At 34.0% G+C, this 20,542-nt stretch overlaps 2 protein-coding genes across 2 annotated transcripts; one reads left to right on the top strand and one right to left on the bottom strand.

The window, feature by feature from the left end:
- Nucleotides 1-1,343: 1,343 nt before the first annotated feature.
- On the top strand, nucleotides 1,344-5,326 carry LOC145107697 (oligomeric golgi complex subunit-like protein). The gene is made up of 11 exons (XM_079044637.1): nucleotides 1,344-1,961; nucleotides 2,168-2,374; nucleotides 2,482-2,818; nucleotides 2,911-3,072; nucleotides 3,160-3,259; nucleotides 3,482-3,709; nucleotides 3,800-3,896; nucleotides 4,167-4,367; nucleotides 4,449-4,553; nucleotides 4,627-4,887; nucleotides 5,022-5,326. The coding sequence occupies exons 1-11, from the start codon at nucleotides 1,473-1,475 to the stop codon at nucleotides 5,133-5,135; spliced, it is 2,301 nt and encodes a 766-aa protein (XP_078900763.1). The 5' UTR covers nucleotides 1,344-1,472; the 3' UTR covers nucleotides 5,136-5,326.
- A 4,584-nt stretch (nucleotides 5,327-9,910) lies between these two features.
- Nucleotides 9,911-12,218, bottom strand: CPI1 (cyclopropyl isomerase). Its single transcript, XM_079044636.1, has 8 exons — nucleotides 12,111-12,218; nucleotides 11,853-12,004; nucleotides 11,325-11,408; nucleotides 11,130-11,171; nucleotides 10,937-11,047; nucleotides 10,518-10,709; nucleotides 10,348-10,445; nucleotides 9,911-10,237 (listed from the first exon to the last, which is right to left on the bottom strand). Exons 1-8 carry the CDS (start codon nucleotides 12,154-12,156, stop codon nucleotides 10,048-10,050), a joined length of 915 nt encoding a protein of 304 aa, XP_078900762.1. The 5' UTR covers nucleotides 12,157-12,218; the 3' UTR covers nucleotides 9,911-10,047.
- Nucleotides 12,219-20,542: the final 8,324 nt, after the last annotated feature.

Genomic DNA, 20,542 nt, shown 5'->3' with positions numbered 1-20,542 from the left:
AAATGGGATAAAGCTGTATTAGTTTTTGAAAAAAAAATCAAATTAAATAAAAGTGGATTCATTTATGATTTGAGTTGTATTGATTACCTTTTAAAAAAAAATAAACAGTCATAAATTATTTTTGGAAAAAGTCATAAAAAAATATTTATATATATTCCCAAAATTAAAAAGAACCATTAATTTTTTTAGGTAATTAAAATCATTATCTCTAGATTTTAGGAAATCATTAATTAATATTTATATGTTACAAGTTAATGTAAATATAAAGTTACTAATATACTCTTTTGTAATGATTGGTCCAGAACTGTTCTCACGTTCTCAACCTTTTAGGTGTTCTCATTTGATCCTCTCCATATATATATATATATATATATATATATATATATATATATATATATATATATATATATATATATATATATATATATATATATATATATATATATATATAAACAAACCGGTTCCGGAGGGTACCCAGCGGGTAACTGTTCCGAAAAAATGAGAACCGGAACCGTTACCCTCTGGGTACCCTTCGGAACCGGTTTGTTTATATATATATATATATATATATATATATATATATATATATATATATATATATACATGTATATATAAACAAACCGGTTCCGGAGGGTACCCAACGGGTAACGGTTCCGAAAAAATGAGAACCGGAACCACTTAAGGCGGTTCCAAAACATTAGGAACCGGAACCGGAACCGCCTAAGGCAGTTCCGGTTCCGGAACCGACAATTCTGAGGCGGTTCCAGTTCCAAAAGCGGGTACCTTGTTCCGCTGCTCACCCCTATCCTTAGTCCTTGCGACAAACCCTAATCATTATAGGATTTTAGTATTTTGCAATTTAAGGTGACTGAAACATGAAACCTCCTCTTTAACAACTGTAACCCATTTTTAAAAAGTCGAGGTCAATTTGAAAAATACAAAAAACCCATTTGTTGAAAAATAGTCAAAATCGACGTACCAAGAAATTAGGAAAAACTTTAAACTATTTTTAGGGTGTTATTTTATCTTGAAAGTACAAAACTGAGTTCAGAGAAAGTAGTCATAAAGAATCGCGTTGTATGACATGATGATAGATGAAACTGAAGCCGAAAACATATTCTTTTATGAGAAAAGAAAGACACCAACATTATTTGACCGATTCGTGAATTAAGTTACCGATATAGGAGATAGATGAACCAACAAAAAAATGTCTAAGGTGTTAGACGCATTACCTAAATATATACAAAATGAAAAAAATATATTATTCTTTTAGTCGTTTCCTAAGTAATACTTCACAAACCTTTTGCTTTACAATGGCCATTAATATATAGATGAAAATCATATGGTTATTTTGTTACATGTTTTGTAAGGGAGGAGTAAGGCTCACCCATTGGATCTGTTTCTTCTCCCCTTTGCGGTTTTACTTCACAATCTGCACAAAGGGTACAGACAGCTAAATCTCTCCTTCTCCGATGAGGATCCAGCAAGAACAGCCACCGGTATCGTCACATCAACTATCTACTCAGCCGCGTACCGCCACCGCTGACCTTTTCGGTGATCCAATCGACTCCCATCCCTTATGGTTTAAACAATCCTCATTCCTCAGCCCTGATTTCGACTCGGAATCCTACATCTCCGATCTACGAACCTTTGTCCCCTTTGAAACCCTAAGATCGGAGCTGCAGTCTCATCTTTCATCCCTTAAACATGAACTAGTAGAGCTAATTAACCGAGATTATGCTGACTTCGTGAATCTCAGCACCAAACTTGTAGATGTCGATGCCGCTGTTTTGCGTATGAGGGCACCACTCATTGAGATCCGTGAGAAAATATTGGGGTTCCGAGGGGCGGTTGAAGGGTCGCTTGTATCATTACAGGGTGGGCTTAGACAAAGAGCGGAGGCGTCTGCTGCTAGAGAGATCTTGGAACTTTTGATTGATACTTCTCATGTCGTCTCCAAGGTAATGTGAACCTCTTGGAGCTTAATCAACTTCACAAATTTCGAATCATTAGTCTATTTCATGCGGATTTAGTTGATCTTGGAGTAATAGTGTTTAACTGCTCTTCCATGGTTTACATCGAGTAAAACATCTGGATCCCCAAGCTACACTTTTAGAAGCTGCATCTTAATTTAGGGATTTACGAAGTTTTGTTGTTGCGATTGCAGGTCGAGAAACTAATAAAGGAGCTACATAATGTACCTGCTGATGCATCAAATGGAGATCTACACACTGCAGAAAAGGGTCATTTAAGCAACGGTGTCTCTCTACAGCATGCTGAAATTGGAATCAATCTCAGGGAAACTCAAAGCATGCTTTTGGAAAGAATTGCTAGTGAAATGAACAGGCTAAAGTTCTACTTTGCTCATGCCAAGGTCTTTCCACTACATCCCTGTTATATACACACAAATTTACACCTCTTTCCTGATCAATTCTGTCTTAGAAACTTACACACATTCTTTCTGTCTTAATGGCAGTACAGAACCTGCCTTTTATTGAGAACATGGAAAAGAGGATACAAAATGCCAGCTTATTGCTGGAGACAAGTTTGGGACACTGTTTTGTAGATGGATTGATACACAAAGATGAAAATGCAGTATACAATTGCTTACGTGCTTATGCTTCTGTGGACAATACACATAATGCAGAAGAGATATTCAGATCAACAGTGGTGGCACCATTAGTTCAGAAAGTGATTCCCTACACTTCATCTGGAATGGCTGGTGGGTCCACTGGTGATGAGCTTGAAGAAGACTATAAACAAATCAAGAATCTCATTGCTCAAGATTGTACATTTTTGTTGGAGATTTCTTCTACAGGTATATGCTCATTCTTTATTCCTATACCATTAACAATATAAAGAGCTTTTTGTTGGAGATCTTTACTATATAATTGTGCCTTACTATTGCAGAAAATTCGGGTTTGCATGTATTTAGTTTTCTTGCGAATTCAATTCTTAAGGAGGTTCTTTGGGCAATTCAGCAGGGAAAGCCAGGGGCTTTTTCTCCTGGAAGACCTACAGAGTTCTTGAAAAATTACAAATCAAGTCTTGGTTTTTTGGCTGATTTAGAAGGTAATAGAATAAATTATTATTTCATGTATCTGGATTTGTATTTGAGTTGCTTGTTGTTTGGGATTTAACTTTGCATTGTTATTTAAGGATACTGTCCTTCAAGATCTGCTGTTGCCAACTTTAGAGCTGAAGCTGTATATGTAGATTTCATTAAACAATGGAACATTGGGGTGTATTTCTCATTGAGGTACTTCCAATTCCCTAAATTGGAAAGTAATTAATATAATTAAAATATTCTATTGAGTAGAGTTAAATGTATTGGATTTACATATAATATAAAATTTCATTCCGTTCCATTCCTACAAGGCAACTAAACATGATCATGGAATGTAATAACTCATTCCATTCCATTCTTTTGTGATTCAATTCCATCCAAATCCATTCTAATTCACATGCATCTTACTTGTAGGTTTCAGGAAATCGCAGGTTCATTAGATTCTGCATTTGTCGGTTCAAGTCTAACTCCAATTCCGAAGTCAGATTCCGATTCCGATTCCGACCAGGGAAGTTCTCAGCATGTGACTTTAAAGCAAAGTCTTACTCTTTTGGAATGCCTCAATTCCTGTTGGCGAGAAGACGTTCTTGTCCTTTCTATCTCTGATAAATTTCTTCGCTTAACTCTGCAACTGATATCTAGGTTGATTTTCCAATCAAATTTCAACCCATTTATAATTTTTCTTTTTAATTAATAATAATATTGCTGACATGGCAAAAATTTGATGTACAGATATGCAAATTGGTTGTCAGCTGGACTCTCTGCTCGTAGAACCCGTAGCTCAGGCTTTGAATGGGCACTTGCTGCTGCCCCAGATGATTTTGTTTATGTATGTTTCCCTTTCTTCTTCATTTAAAAAAAAAACATAAGTTTTAGGTTCTGTTTGATATGATGGAATGGAATCACAAAGGAATGGAATCGGTTGTTACATCACATTATCATGTTTGGCTTGATTGATAAAATGGAATGAGACATTCAAACGTGTTGTTTGTTATGTAAATTTAGAAAAGCAAATGAAGTTAAATTGGCAGATAGAGAAAAAAATAATATTATTTTATAAAATTAAACTTTATTCAGGTAAGGACTTATTGTTTTGCAGATAATTCATGATTTAGATCATCTAGCCACAGAGGTTTGTGGGAAGTACATTGAACACGTGTTAAAGATTCTAAACTCCTGCTCTACCCAAGTTGTTGACACTGTTAAAAACAGCATCTTACAAGGGGGACAATCTCTTAAAGATCTTGTCCCTTCTGTCATTGAGTCAATCATTGAAACATTAGTTGAAAAGTCAAACGAGGTACATAATTTTTTTAAAAAAACTTTTTTTGCAACATCATCCATTGCTAATAAAAAAACATTCTTTGATACATAATCACAGGAACTGAAACAACTACACGGGATAGTTGCTGCTTACAGAATGACTAAAAAACCACCTCCCGTGAGACATTCCCATTATGTCTCAGGGGTGTTGCGTCCCTTGAAGGTATCTATTGTTTTCTTAGCATCCTATTTCCATGTCTTCTTATTACAATATTTATTAATAAGAAAGTGGACAGGTTTTTGTGGAGGGTGAAAGAGCTATGACATATTTAACAGAGGATAGAAGAGGTAAACTGATAGAAGGTGCTGCAGTGAAGATTACTGGGCGTTATAATGATCTGGCTGCTGATATTGTCAACACAGCAAGAAAAACAGAGACTTCACTTCAGAGAATACGTAAAGGTGCCCAGAGACGAGCTGGCGCCACCTCAGATGTATCAGATCATAATGTTTCTGAAACCGATAGAATTTGCATGCAGTTGTTTCTCGACATTCAGGTATTTTCATCCCAACCCAAAAATATCTACAGGGACTAAAAATGTTACATAAACCTCAAATAAGGACCTAAATTGATAAAAAAAAAAATCAACTATACTGAGGGACCAAAAATGACGATAGTGTTAATGTACAGGAATATGGGCGTAACCTTGCGGGTCTTGGAGTGGAAGCAGCCAAAATTCCGGCATATGGCTCTTTGTGGCAGTTGGTTGCTCCTCAAGATAGACAAGGTGAAATAAGGTTTTAGATTTTTGAGTTTTTGACACAAGGCAAGGTTTTTGAGGCATTTCTCTCACTGTTTTAGCTTTTTTTTTTTTTTTTGTCATATTATTTTTTTAATCAATATATATAGGTTTTTGTTGATCATTTTTACTAATAATGTATCCAAGACGATTTTGTAACTAGTGTTGTGATTTATATCAATGACAATTTTATATATATATATATATATTTCTGGTATACTAAGGTCTAAGGGGGATTGAGACGATCTAGAGAAAATATTGAACAAAATAAATGTATTGAACAAGAGGAACTTAATAAGAAACGTTCCATGATCATTAATGTCATTATTGACTCGCTCACATAAGTTTAAAGCGATTATGAACGATGAGATCATATTATCAATGGGTGGATGTTTTTTTTCCGGATCTACAGTTAATGGATGAAAGATGCTTTCATGAAGCTGTTTGGCAAGAATGAAAAGATTTGATGACGTGCGTATGTAGGGAACATTGTAGTTTAGGTTATTAGCAACTTTCTAATATGCTTTTCCCATGGATTTTATTATCAACTTTGCAATATATATTTAAAAAAATGCTTTACTTGATTCAAAATCTGAAAAAATAAATATAGAGAGAATTGCAAATGTGGTCTCTGTTGTTGCTAATTCCTTCGGTTAGGATCTAGTCACTTTCAAATTTTGTGATGTTCTTCAACTTTCATTAGGGAGAACGAAGTCGTGTAGCGAGTTAATGGCGGGTTAGGGAGGTACCGTCAGGCTGTGATTTCGTGAACGGCGGTTCCAACAGGCTCAAGAGTTTATTTGACTGCAGCGGTTTGGTAGACCCGTGACTTTGTGTTCAATGCGTATGTGGCGTTTCGAGAATCTTTGTCAAAATAATTTTCCATCTGCCATTTTGTATACATTTATGAAGATATTCCACTCCACACTTCACTCAATTCTATATAATTTTCTCTGAGAAACTTTCTACTTCACTTAATTCCTTCGGTTACCTTCAATGGATTCTCAAGGCAAAACTAAACAAGCCAGTTCTAACCAAACATGCAAATCCAAACAAGACGGTTCAAATCAAGATATTTCATCTTCTTCTCTAGGATTTCAAAACCCAAACTATCAACAATAACCAAACTACCAACAAAACCAAAACTATTCACAACATTATTTCCCGATGCAACAATCTAACAACACATTTACTTTTCAGAGGAAAATCCTAGATGTTCCCTGAAATGGTTGCTCTTTCGAAAGCAATGGTTGCTAGGAATGGTTTTGCCGTCTAGAATTAGAACACCCCCTTCCTCCTTAGGACAACAAATGGTCTCCCATGACACCCAATGATGTCTCTCGTCTCCATTAGAGCTCCAAAAGACATTCTAAAAAAGACACTGCCCAAATATACGACTATAGAGATAAAAAAAAAAAATTTATAATGGTATTCTAAATAGTATCTTACTTTTGACCTCTTCCACAGGGGCGGAGCCAGGATTTTAGTATAAGGGGGGCTTTCATCTATCGAAAGTTTTTAATACAAGTTTGTAGAAAATCACACAATGACCGTTTGGATCACTAAGAGTGGAGCGATACTTCGATTTTTGAAGTTGGTATGGTCCAAGTTTAATATATAATCTTCTAATATCATCATCACATTGGTGATTTGAATATCTTAAAACTAAAAGTCGTTCTCTGTCGATCAGGGATCACGTCGATCGGGGATCACGAATCAAAGAAGCTAATGTTACTTGTCTAAAATTTGGCACAACATTCTTTTTAGGTTTCATATTGATCGGCTCTTCGATATTATCATTCTTTTTGGCATGTGTGTACATATTATGAACACCGTCTTTAGTTTTATCACCAACCGGGTGCAATAGGTCACACACTTCTTTTATTTTTGAAAAAAAAAATCGATGATTTTTATGCTATGATTATAATAAACTAAATTATCATTCATAATTAACTTTTAATTACAAGTTGTAGAAAATAAAATATGTAATACAAAATTAAAATTCACCTGCTTATTGATTAGATAATAAAAATTGTAAGGGTTTACCAATATAGTCGTCGACTAATAAAAACTGTAATGAACTATCTTTGCCATCAGGGCCGGTCCTGAGGATTCAAATGCCCAGGACGAGCCGGAAAAAAAATGTCCTTATCCCCTAACATGTAATGAATTAATTATATAAACTGAAGTTTTATTAAAACGACGATAAACTTTATAGCAATAAACATAGAAAAATTATAGTATTTTAACGAGTAATAACATATCGTAACATCTAAACGACAACCAAAAATGAAAATCGGGTCTAAATAATATATATATATATATATATATATATATATATATATATATATATATATATATATATATATATATATAAGAAATTTAAATTAAAGGCTGAATTGTCATAAAGAAAAAACTAAAAAATTAAATTAAATTAATAAACAAAATGACAAATATAAATTTATAAAAGTTAAGGGGCTAAATGTAGAATTTTTGGAAATTGGTTTAGTAAAGAGAATTGATAAGCAGGAGTAGCGCTGTCGAAAATACCCGATACTCGAATTACCCACCCGATTTTTTCGGGTATCGGGTAAATCGGGTATCGGGTAAATTTTTTCGGGTAATTGGGTAACCCGATTTTTTTCGGGTTGGGTAAATGGTACGTTTGTTGGGTTTCGGGTATACCCGAATTACCCAAATTATTTTAAAAATTCTTTTTTTTTTTCATAGAGTTTGTACTCTGTAGCAGGTATTTGATCACGCTTAAACTAACTATCATTATTGTAAAACATGAATCTTTTTTATTATGACAAAATGATACTAACAATTTAAAAGCAATTGTTTATATATCACCATGTTCTTTAAAACTTAATTGTTTTCTAGATTATAGCTTTTATTGCAACTAACAAACTTATTATCTTAACGAAACTTCAGAACATGGCAAAACTTATTGCTACAATTATCTTAAACATTTTAAACTTTTAAATTAAGATCTTTAAGTATTTGTTTCTTTAACATCTTATTAGATTAGATTAAGTTGTTAAAAAATTGTTTGATATCTCAAAGTATTATTGACCAAAAAATCTCAATGTTCAAAGCTTGAGTAACTTCATTTATGCCTCGTTTGTTTATACAAACATGACTAATAAAACACGACGTATTTATTTCATTAAATTTATTTTCAGGTGCAATTCAAAAAAAAATTATATATTTCGGGTAATACCCGAATTACCCAAACCCGACCCGCTACCCGAATTACCCAAACCCGAATTACCTGAATTTAATTTGGGTCGGATAACGGGTAATTTTTTTAACATGAAAAACCCGAATTACCCGAAACCCGAAAAAATTACCCGATCAACACCCCTAAGCAGGAGAAATTGTTAAGTATAGATAATAACTTAATGGTAGAAATTGTAACTTTGAATATTTAACATATATACATCCTGCCAAAGGCAATAAAGTAAAAAATAATTGAATAAGCCAGCGTTAAAAAAAAAGAATAAAACTGATGTTGGAAGGATTCGAAACAGGGTGCTTATTATATTTAAATACACACCTCTTTAACCAGCTAAACTGACGCATATTTGTGTTAAAATTTTGAAAACATTAAATATATTAATATCTTAATCTAATAATTTTGCAAAACTCGGGCCCTATTTTTTTTCCGGGCCCTGTGCGACTGCACACCTTGCCCCTCCTTAGAGCCGGGCCTGTTTGCCATCGTCAATTTAAATAAAAATAAATTGGATGGAGGCGGTGTGATGATGTGGTCTCAACTTTGGTTACAACTCTTATACCCTATTACCCTTACTGTTTTTTCATTATAATAATTGTTTTTTAAAGAAACTAGAGGGGGCTGCATATCAATAATAAACAATGTGGGCTAAATATTTAATTGTTGGATTCATTTTATAAAAGATTGGAGGGGGCAGAGCATCCGACAGTCCCCTCACTGTCTCCGCCACTGCTCTTCCCTGTTCCTGGGCTCCCGGTTGTTCAATCATTTGATAACCAGAGTCATTCTTTGAGAAATGATCACTATGAGTCAGACTCAATAAAATTTGATCAATCTTTTTTTTCTGTCGTTAAGGTGGAGAACTGAACCAAGAATTCTCCTCCGGGTAATAAACTATTTATGCAGTTTTCTCAAAAGGTTCCGGAAATCCAATTCAAATCTTCTCATCCTAAGAGTTTCCAGTTTTATGATGCTCAAAATGTAAAATAAAATCTGACAATTCTAGTAACGACCCGGTTCCCGAAAGAAACAAAGAAAACGACAAACATTTGGTCAATTTAGACCCCAAAACCTAAATTTCTAATGAATGACTAGTAATTTTAGTGTAACTAACCATTTTTTTTATGATTAAAATTAACACGAGTGCAGAGTGTCATGTGAGGATTTAAACTATGATCTAAAACAAGTTAGAAAGTGCAAAGTACACACTTGTATATAAGACGAGTTTTATTTCGGACACGACGAAAGGTAGCGTTAAGAGGGTGTGCCCCTAGGGTCCAAGGATCAGAGATCAGCTGCCTTGTCATGGTAACCCAACGCTATTTGTGGTGGTTGAAAACCATTTCTCAACTATAGATTCCACAATTTTCCTCAACCTTATCCAATTTTCGGATACACAACAAGTATATGCACTCATTCACCTATTTAGAACTCTCTGTCGAAATCTAAAAATCCATATCAGTTGCCTTGAACTTTGAATGTTCCTCACGGATTATCCCATTATAAGGGAGAAATATCAAAACGGAAAGTGACCATACACAATCCATGAAATATCCATATTCGATTACCGAACCCCGGATTTCAGCCCCAAATTTCTAACAATGACAACTTCAAAACAACAGTTAACATTGTTCCCAACCACATTACAAAGCATCTAAATTACCAAAAAAAAAATCAAATTAGAGTTCAGTGTGTCCAGGGAACCAAGGCAAGCCAGGCTGAGCACATTGTTTGGTGTCCAAAATAGGAACAATCGGCCCCAAAAAAAGTCGCCACAAGTCAAGTATTATTGTAACAAGCATAGCCGCCCCTAACGCATCAACAGCCACCCGTGGTAGGTCCCATGGATCTCCCACTTTCTCATCAATCCTATAAACATCAATACCACAATCAAACTTTGTAAGTGACAGAGTGGCCTTGCTACCATAATCCACTGAGATTCACCACTGCGTTCCTCAAATTCAATATCAAGTTCTTACCTTAGAAACATTGGAAAGCTTACGAGAAAGTAGATCGCATAAAACAAGGAACCAACTTTGTACATTAATGTTCGGTCCACAAATGTATAGTAAGGGAACTGCACAATATGATCATTATATCAATAAATATAAAAAATATATATGATAAATTTATATAAATTTTTACTTACATTTGAAATAGCCACAGTCTCTAGGTATGCAATAAAGTAAGAAAGAGCTAGAATCCATGCAGATTTAATAATCCACTGTGTTTTCATTGGCAAGTGAGCAATAGCATGTTGTAGTCTACGGAGTGTTAAATTTGATGTCACGTGGTAAAACAAAAAACAAACATTTGTTAAGAGAAAGGTCGTGTGGGGTACCTGTAAAAAAATATTTAATAATCATTTTTCTTTTTCTTTATAATCATATAGCAAACAGAAAAAGGCAAATAGCAAAGAATAGCAATGTACTTACATTTTTTAAACAGATAATGGCAATGTACTATAAGTATGTTGCTATTATGGGTAAAAGATAAAGTACATTGCCTATTCTGGTAAAATGAGTAGAGTATGCTGCTATTTCCTGAAATTTGTGCATAATGGCTTACATTGTTCATCTTCCATGATGGAAAGGTGTAGGAGGCACCAAGGACTGTGAAAAAATAATGGGTCCAAAAGTAATTCCCAACATAGCTAAAGATAATTATCCATAAGCTTGCCTGAATCAATATTATAAATTATATGTTAAGTAGGAAAATTTGTGTAAATTATATATAATAATAATTAAAAATGATTACTTGCCTTCACCCAATACCTATCTTTCCAGTTGAGACTACGATCTGCCTGGAAAAAACCATGAAGTAAAATGACTGTAAATAATAATTATGTCTGATTCTTCATTTTTATGATTATAAGTTCCATTGTTGAGATATTCATATACCCTTTTAGCAATATGAAAAAACACTGATGAGGACTTAAGTAAAAAAAAGCACCCACCTTTCCAACCACAAATATTGGTATAAGAAAAGCAGGAAGCACAGAAATAAGCCCTAGAAGCAAATACTCCAACTCCTTGAAATCCTGTTAATTGAATCATACAAAGTAGAATGAGATATTTATTCGCTCAAAATCAATAGTGATTTTAACCTTTTCAAGAACATTTGATGACCACAACAAAGTTCTGTAAGAATCATTCGAATCTAAAAATGTTGGTTGAAAAGTGGCATCTAGATTTGAGTTATGAACTGTAGAAGACTTAGAAGTCAACTTCCATGTCCCATGATTCAAATCTAATGAACTAGTCTAGTTTAATTTCGGATTATAATCATTTCGGCGAATACGTGTTTCCAATTTTTCAAGTTCTTCACATTTTGCATAATGTTATAATCCATGAATCTATCACAGACCAATTCGAAATCTGAAACAATAATTCAGATTTTGTACTGATCCAGCTTCATAACAGCGGATTAGATTAATGAACACAAGTACGAAGATACGAAAATCATGAAGTTAAAAAAGGGTTACCTCGTAGAGCTTGTAAGGAACGACAATACCGAGACAAAGCGTGAGCCAAAAGGGTGTGTAAAGAAGGAAGAACAGTTCCCCCCATCTCTTGCTTGGATTTGGTGCTAGCCATAAACTCGAACTAAATTCTCCTGCTACTACTTTTTCACTCCCTACATCGCCAAATTCATCCAAACAATGAAGAAAATTTGGGATAATTCATTATAGTTTTGTAAATTGACATCTGGAGACTACTGTGGGAGATTGAATTGAACTTACCGCCCATATTTGCAGTCGGATCGAAAAGGTATGTTTGATTCTCCATTGGTGTGGTATCAGTCGGAGCTTGATAGTGGAGTAAACTTCAAATTATGACCCTGAATTATGTACAACCTTACATGTTTAGTTCATAAAGATTTGTTTTTCCATTTTGTATTAAAAATTGCCTATTATGTCTCATTTGGCGTCCGAAAAGGCTACAAGTGTTGGCATATGTTCGTTAAAATAATCACATTTAAGGGTAAAGACTAAAGAGGTAATGTTCTCGTATATCATTTTCATTTTCTATCCATCTTAATGTGATATTTTATGTTAATGTCATTAGTAAATAATGAATTAATTTTTTTATAAATACAGTTATCTTTATACAAAAAATACTATAAACAGGTTAAAAAAATTTGTTATTTTCCCATAAGATATCATTGGTTTATTATAAAGAAAAAAAGTTAGTTTGTTACACATTTATAACATTAACTAACATTACTTGTTTTTCTATAAACAGATGAACGAAGAAAACAAAATATTTTTAGCCGGAAGAAGAGAAAGTAGTTTGTTTAGATTTAGTTTAGGATTCGAGCTTTTGATTTATGATGTGCTTTATTTATGTTAATTATATACAAATTTTTATTTGATAATATGAATATAATATCGATCCAAAGTGATGATTTACATTGCATGTTTTAAACCTTCATATAAAATTTAACAAAAAATAACGTAGTCGAGATGGACCGAAGTTGAAAAAATTAATGTAGATCGACAAAAGTGACTTTAAAAGTCTATGCCTTGTGTACATGGATTACGACATAGTTGTTATGTTTAGCACCCCTAGTAAGATTAAATCGATTATTTTGAACAAAAGGTGTAAAAGAAATCTTTATCGACTTAATATGTATCATGAAGTATAGTTTAGGGACTAAAGTTGTAACTACGTTTGTTTAGATCTTGTTTTATTATATAATAATTTAAAATTATTGTACTCAATAATAAAATGACAAATTATCCAATACAAGGAAATCTACAACACTTTTGTTTGTATTTTCTATTAAATTACAAATTTATAATCTTCTTTTAGTTTTATAAAATTACAACTTGATTCGTTATTTTATCAATGTCATGTGATCTACGACACTTTTGTTGGTATTTCTACTATAATATAAATTTATAATCTTCTTTTAGTTTTATAAAATTACAATTTGATTCGTTATTCTATCAATGACATCGATGACTTTGGTATTGTTATTCATATGTATTCTATCATTCCATCTTTGCACATCATCCTTGCCACTAACCAACCACCTTTCTATTGGTATTTTTAATTTGTATGCGTCCACAATACCTAATGTCCGAAAAAATTTCGTCTTACTATTTGTATGAATGATCTATTAGTAACTAGTTTATAATCTATGGTTCCCACGGTTTATAAAATTAATTAAACTTTCATAATAAAAATTTATAATTATTAATCAATTATTTTAAATAAATCATTTTAAATAAATTATTAATTAAGAGATATATCAAATATTTAAATTATTATAACTTCAAATTTAACATATAATTAGAAAATGTAAATTTGAATTTTGAAATGAGTTGCCTAATATATCAACATAACACATGACTTAGTATTAATGAGGAGTTGTATTAGAATGACACTTGACAAAAGAAGATTAAAACTATTAATTTATTAAAATAGAGATTTAGTAAGTAAGTTTAGTTATAGTGGGGATTATAATTTAGAGTAAGGCCCATTCGTTAGTTATAGTCCAACTCATTACGTAGATACATGCCCATTACATGTTCATTGTATCAAGGAAATATACTTACTATTATAAGATCATATCCTTCAAATCTCTCCATGTGATATCTCTATTTCCCCCTTTTTCTCTTTCTCCTTCAAGGTCGGTTAACCTTAACTTGTAACACCCATTTTTTATCATAGTTGTAAATTGTAATTATTAAAATTAGAATTCTTGAATAAGATAATCTATAGTCGTGCGCACTATATGATACAAGTTTCGTAATAAGAAAAAATAGAAAAAATCAGTTGAATCGTCCGTAAAACATAAAAATAAGTGTGTCAAAACAAATATATTATTATATATTTAGAAAGTACACGTCATCCTTATACCGAAAATATAAATTTCGTAGAAATTGGACTCCATATGAATTAGATATGATTTTTATAAGATATAAAAGTCAGTTGCGCACAAAGAATGTGTGACGTAAAATGCTACGAAGAGAATTGTTGACTTTTAGTTAAAGTCACCAAAAGGAAAATCATAGTACTCTTTAAGATAGGAATTTTGAGTAAAAAGAATGCAAAAAATGGAGTTCGTACGAGAGTGTTATGATTTTAACAAAATCATTTAATCATATAAAAAAAGGACGAAAAATAAATTTAGAATTAACCGATGGAGTCTAAAGGAAAGTTGTAGATCTCGTCGATAGCTTTCTGTGGATATAAAGAACGTCGAAAACAGAGCTTGTATGAAGAAGTTGCGGAATTTACAAAATTTGCGTTTTGCACAGCGCGGTGCCAGGTGTGCGACGCGCTTCTAGAAGGTGAAAACGTGGACCACATGGAGGCTGACACGTGGTACAAAAATAATAATTGGGGAGACGTTGCCTTAAAATTCACGACGTGCACCCCAAAAATCCGCCTATAAAAGGCCTTTCAGCCCTCATTTCTCCCATACATTTCTCCTAATCTCTCTCTCAACTTATAAATTCGATTTCTGAGTATTTCCTTTGAGATTTCCAACTATTTTAGCATTAGCGAGGCTCTGGGCATCTCGGCTTAGCCAGTAAAAGCCCCCGGTATCAACGTTTTGCCAGCGCAAATTCCAGTTTTCGCTAGAAACTCTTTGTAACTTAAGCTACTCTTACTAGGCTCTTAAGTGTAACTTATATTTCTATTCATATTTGTTATTATGAATGTGTAAATAAGATTTATCAGTAATCCCTATCATAATACTGATTGATCTACTTACAAGAGAGGTGTCTAGAATGGTCACGTTGGCTTGGTTGTTGGTTTTCAGAAAGGCTATACGCCGAAATGGTCCTGCTTCCCAACTGTCCGGCCTAGTTGGTCCTTATTTGATTGGGCTACCGGTATTCATTGGAATTAGTGATAGGTCTAGCAAACATTACAGATTCCGATATAAAGTAATAAAGTATAGTAATATAGGTAGATCCTTATTGGAGTGTTGCTCGTTAGTCGAAGTGCCCGGTTAACTGTTTATCCCTTGAGTAACTGTCCAGGTGAGTTTATCTCACTATATTGTATACTCCAGTATGTATCCACTGTATGTTAGGATATTGTCACACCCCGAACCAGACGGCGGAAACGTCCGGGGGCTCGTGTGACTAACCATTGAATAATCATCACAATGAATATACATGAATCATAACACGATCATCACCAACATTACATAATACAACTAGCATTGTTTACATCAAGTACTTTGTTAAAATACATAAGTTCAAATTGTTAAAAGTACGATAAGTGCTGTTACATAAAACAAAACCCTACACACTTGCATATCTTCCAGCTTAACGATTACCTGAGAATACAAGTTATTTTGAAAACGGTCAACATATATAATGTTGGTGAGTTCATAAGTATGTTTGAGTAAAAGTCTTTGTATCTTTCATAAAAACCCAGAAAATCCGATATTTTCTGTAAAATGTCTGAAAATGTTGTGAAAATCAAGTATAAATGCATGTGTGAATTTCATAGTTATAGTTTATAAAAGAGTAGTTTAGTTTCATTGTATTGTGAATAAATAATAAATGTATATGAATAATTTCCCCCAGAAAATCCGATATTTTATGTTTTATAACAATGTCTAGATTCTTGTATCGTTAAATAAGTCGTTTTGCATTGACACAATCGAAGAGTTTATCTTCGAAAGTTTACTTTTGGTATTGAATCCCTATATGAGCCGTTATAACCATGCATGATAATGACTAGGTCGCCCGTCTTGGTATTTTTCCAAATGCCGGTCTTGCTAAGGATGTTGTCGCCCTAGACTGGCCTAGTCTAGCTGTAGCGAACAGCTAAGGCGTGGGGGGTCACCCCGTATAGATCTATACACAAACTCCCGCTTTCCTACCAGGAAACTCTGATTATAACTACAGGCTACGATTGTACACTCAGAGGTGCTAACCGACATGTCTCACTAGATTCTCAACCCCTTTTTGTATTATGTTTAATGTTTACGTATAAGTGGTATGTTTTTGTATTCGAAAGGTACATATATAGGTATACGACATTTAATGATTACACAAAGGATTAGTTACGGCATACTAACATGTGAAGTTTCCATTCCAAGCCCTATTAGCATGTAATTAGACCACAAAGGCCCAATAACATGAAAAGGGTATTTTAGGCCCAATAGGCATGAAAATGGGCCACAAAAACCCAATAAACATGTAATCCATAACTTAGGCCCGAATTAACATGTAAGTGGGTCGCAAGACCCAATAAACATGTCATGGAAAACATTCGGCTCAATATACACTTAATTGGGTCCTTAGGGCCCAATGGACAAATAATGTGAATATTAGGCCCAATAAATAGTTATCGACGTATTTCGTTCGTTTGTTTTGTTCCGTTGTTTGTTTTAGCTCAAGGTTTACTAGATGGATGATAAGAAGCTTTCTTTTGTAAAAACGACATTTTTGGCCAATAAACCTCCAATTTTTAATTAAGGCCCAAAGTTTTGTAAAAATGACACTTTAGTCCATAATTTATAAAAATTTGAAATTTTGTCCCAAATGTTTGGAATTTCACAGATTAAGCCCAAAAGGTTATATTTTCACATTTAGAACCCTGTTTTGCAGAAAAGTACATTTTCAGCCCTTGGTTGTAAAAATTTACACTTTTGGCCCAATTTTGGAAAATTTTACATTTTTGGTCCAATTTAAAAATAAATGTTATTTTCACCCTTAAATTTGGTTTGTTTACATTTATGACTCAAACTTTGGCCAAATTACATTTTTAAACCTCAAAACTTTATTTTTTTCGCAAATTGGGCCCAAAGGCCGTGAGGCCCAAAAGTTTTGGCCCAATAAGCTTAAAATTGCATTTTTGGCCCTTTTTATAGTATGTTTAACATAAAATACCTTTTTATATATGTAGGACCGGTTTGGCCCTTATAAAAACATAAATTCCACTTTTTGCCCTTATCTTTTGTTTTCTTGACAATTTTGTCCTTTAACAAGGTTTTTGTTGAAATCTTTTGTATCTAAAACTTGTAATCACTTTTGGCATGATAATATGATGGGTATAATGTCATAGTTCATAGATCTTTGCTAATAATACTTAGAATTTCGAGATTTGTTAAGATCCAACACATTTTTACTAAATAAGTTAAGTATTCACACAAAACATGCATATAACACATAGATCTACACATTTTACTTGCATTCTCCCCCAAAAATCATATGAAAACCGAAAACAAGGGGGTATGAACTCACATTTGCTTGATGTTTTAGTTTTTGAAGAAGAAGTGGAAAGAGATGAGGTGATTTTCGGCCCTAGCAACTTTCTTGAGTGGATCTCGAACTTAAGAAGTTTTCTAGGAGTATGATCACCAAAAGCTTGTTTAGAAGGAGTGATCTAACACGAGAAAGAAGTTATGTAACTTGGATATGTAAAGACTTACCAAGAATGATGATTTTTTTGGTGGTGGAAACCTTCTTGAAGATGCTCTAGATCTCGAAAATTAGAGAGGAAAGGAGGAGTGTTCTTGTGAATGTTGGAGAGAAATTTGAAATTGGAGTGTGTGTGTGTGTGTGTATCTTCGGCCGAGAGTAGAAGAAGAGAGGGGAGAGAGAGAGGTGAGGTGACTAGCATGGATATATGGTGGTCCTTGCATGGATACATGATGTATAAAATGGAGGTGGCATCCCCAAGTCAAACCCCCCCCCCCCCCCATTACACTTCTTTTCTCTTTTTTTTTGTTCTACACATGGCCCGAGATTTTTGGGCCAAGAAGAAAGGGTGGAGTAGTTTTGGGCCCATTAACTTTAGTTAGGATATTTGGGTTCTAAACATAACTTTTTCGGCCCATTGGGCCTTTGGAAGCATTCACGGCCCAAATAGAATAAAAGAATGGGCTTATGGCTCACTAAGGTTAATTGGATTAGTTATGGCCCAATAAGGCCCATTAGAGTTAGAATGAATCATTCTAGGCCCAAATGGTCCAAAAAGTTATAGATTTGGGAGTTGGGTCCATTTAGAATCCAAATAGGGTTTCCAAGCCCAAAATTAGTTGAATTGAATACTTATTGGTCCATTAGGCCCAATAAGGAAATCCTAGTCCAATATAGACTTAAACCGGGATTCTTATGGCTTCAGACTCTTTGATGAACATGAATGGTGAATCTAAATGAGCATTGAGTGAAATTTACTTAGAGTATATATTTTAAAATAGTTGAATGGTCACACAGGAATAGAATTTCCTAGCTAAAATGCTAGTTGTGACAAATATAGTTGCCTGTAGTATACACTTAAACAATTAGGCTGAATAGCTGCCTGTAATGTTGAATATTGTTGTTATAATATGTGTTAATATATTATGTGGGAGTTGAGGGCGGTCCAGCTTCGTGCTGAAGATCAATAGACTCGGGCAGATTAGCTTTATGCTAAATGCCAAGATACGGACCAACTATATGTTGTAGGAAAAATGGGGGGGACCAACTTATGTTGAAGGCCATTATGTTTATGCATTGTATATATGTTGTGGTATGTAATATTTTGAGGGAATTCACTAAGCCTCGACTTACAGTTGTTGAATAACTGCTTTACAGGTTGCTCATCTGACCGTGGAAAAGGCTCATGCATTACTGTATCTGCATTGAAGCATCAATAAAGTTTTATAAGACTTCCGCTCGACACTATTTTACAATTTATCGTGTAATAATGGGTTGTAATGTTTTTTGTAAGATATATATTTTAAATAAATAAAAATGAAAATTTTGCCTTGAATTTTGGGGATGTCACAAGTTGGTATCAGAGCTCTAATTTGAGCGAATTAGATGAACACCCGTGTGATTCCAGACTCAATGTAACAGCCCAAATATTATAGAAAATTTGAACTTTTATAATTATAAATACCAACAACAATTGTTTCCAAAAATCCCATTACACGACCATAGTGTTTTAAGAGATCAGAGTATCAAAACTAAATGTTGAAATACTGGAGAATGCACGCCGCTCCATCAAGTCGGACCCTTGCCCTTAGAACCAGAGCTACATGAAACATTCAACAAAACTATAAGCACACGCTTAGTGAGTTTCCCAAAACACACGAATCATATAATCACATAATGCCATGCACACATGCATATAAGTTTGCCATGGACTCCCTCCATGGTCTTCATTTGGAATGTCATGGGCTACCCCCATGATCTTGTATCCCCGATGTAACGCCCGTGTTTCGGGGCTAAGCATTAATAGATGATGTAATAGTCTATGTCAACTATTGTAACTCTTTTTGAAGGAATACAAATGAATTATTTGAGTATTATGTGAATTATGTGAATTTATGTGCTTTATACTTAATTATAAATGTATAATTAATAAAGAATAAAAATAAGCGTCAAAATTAAAGTGTGAGATAAACCCGATATCTTTACATAAAGTGGTGGTGGTCGAAACAAGGATTCTGGGGATATAAAGAACGCCCAAATCTGACTTCGTATGATGAAGTTATGATTTTTCCAAGATTTGGCATAGCAGTGCATGACTCGAAACTCGAATTTTAGTTTGAGCGGTTTTTGGCTTACGCGACCTAAATGAGAGTTGAATATCTCATTAATAGGAACTCAACGACAAAAAGACAGACGAAAATGGGGTCTAAATGAAAGTTGTAGTATCGTAAATACCAACGCGTGAATATAAAGAACGTCAAAAACGGAGCTCGTATGCGAAAGATATGGACGAAGCTTAGTCTCTACTTTTCGAGCGCGGCGAATTCGATACAGTTTTGTAAATCTGAGATAGAATGAGAATTAGCCAACGGGGTCTAAATGAAAGTTGTAGTACTCGTAAATACCAACGCATGGATATAAATAACGTCGGAAACGGAGCTCGTATGCGAAAGATATGGACGAAGCTTAGTCGCTACTCTTCGAGCGCGATAAATACGATACAGTTTTTGTAAATATGATATAGAAGGAGAATTAGCCGACGGGGTCTAAATGAAAGTTGTAGTACTCGTAAATACCAACGCGTGGATATAAAGAACGTAGAAAACGGAGCTCGTACTCGGAAGATACGGACGAAACTTAGAAAACGGAGCTCCTATAAATAAAGGATGAATCCTTCATATTTTCTTCACACCATAAGCCTTTCTTTCTCTCTCTAACTTCTCTCTAGCCTCCCTAAACCCCTCCCAAGTCTAGGGAACCTCCCTAGCACGAGAAGG

The sequence above is a fragment of the Lactuca virosa genome, chromosome 4, assembly GCF_052849685.1.
Source record: "Lactuca virosa cultivar CGN04683 chromosome 4, Lactuca_virosa_CGN04683_v6, whole genome shotgun sequence".
NCBI lineage: Eukaryota > Viridiplantae > Streptophyta > Magnoliopsida > Asterales > Asteraceae > Lactuca > Lactuca virosa.
Note: the sequence above shows the minus strand (reverse complement) of the source record. Positions and strands in the feature narration are given on the sequence as shown.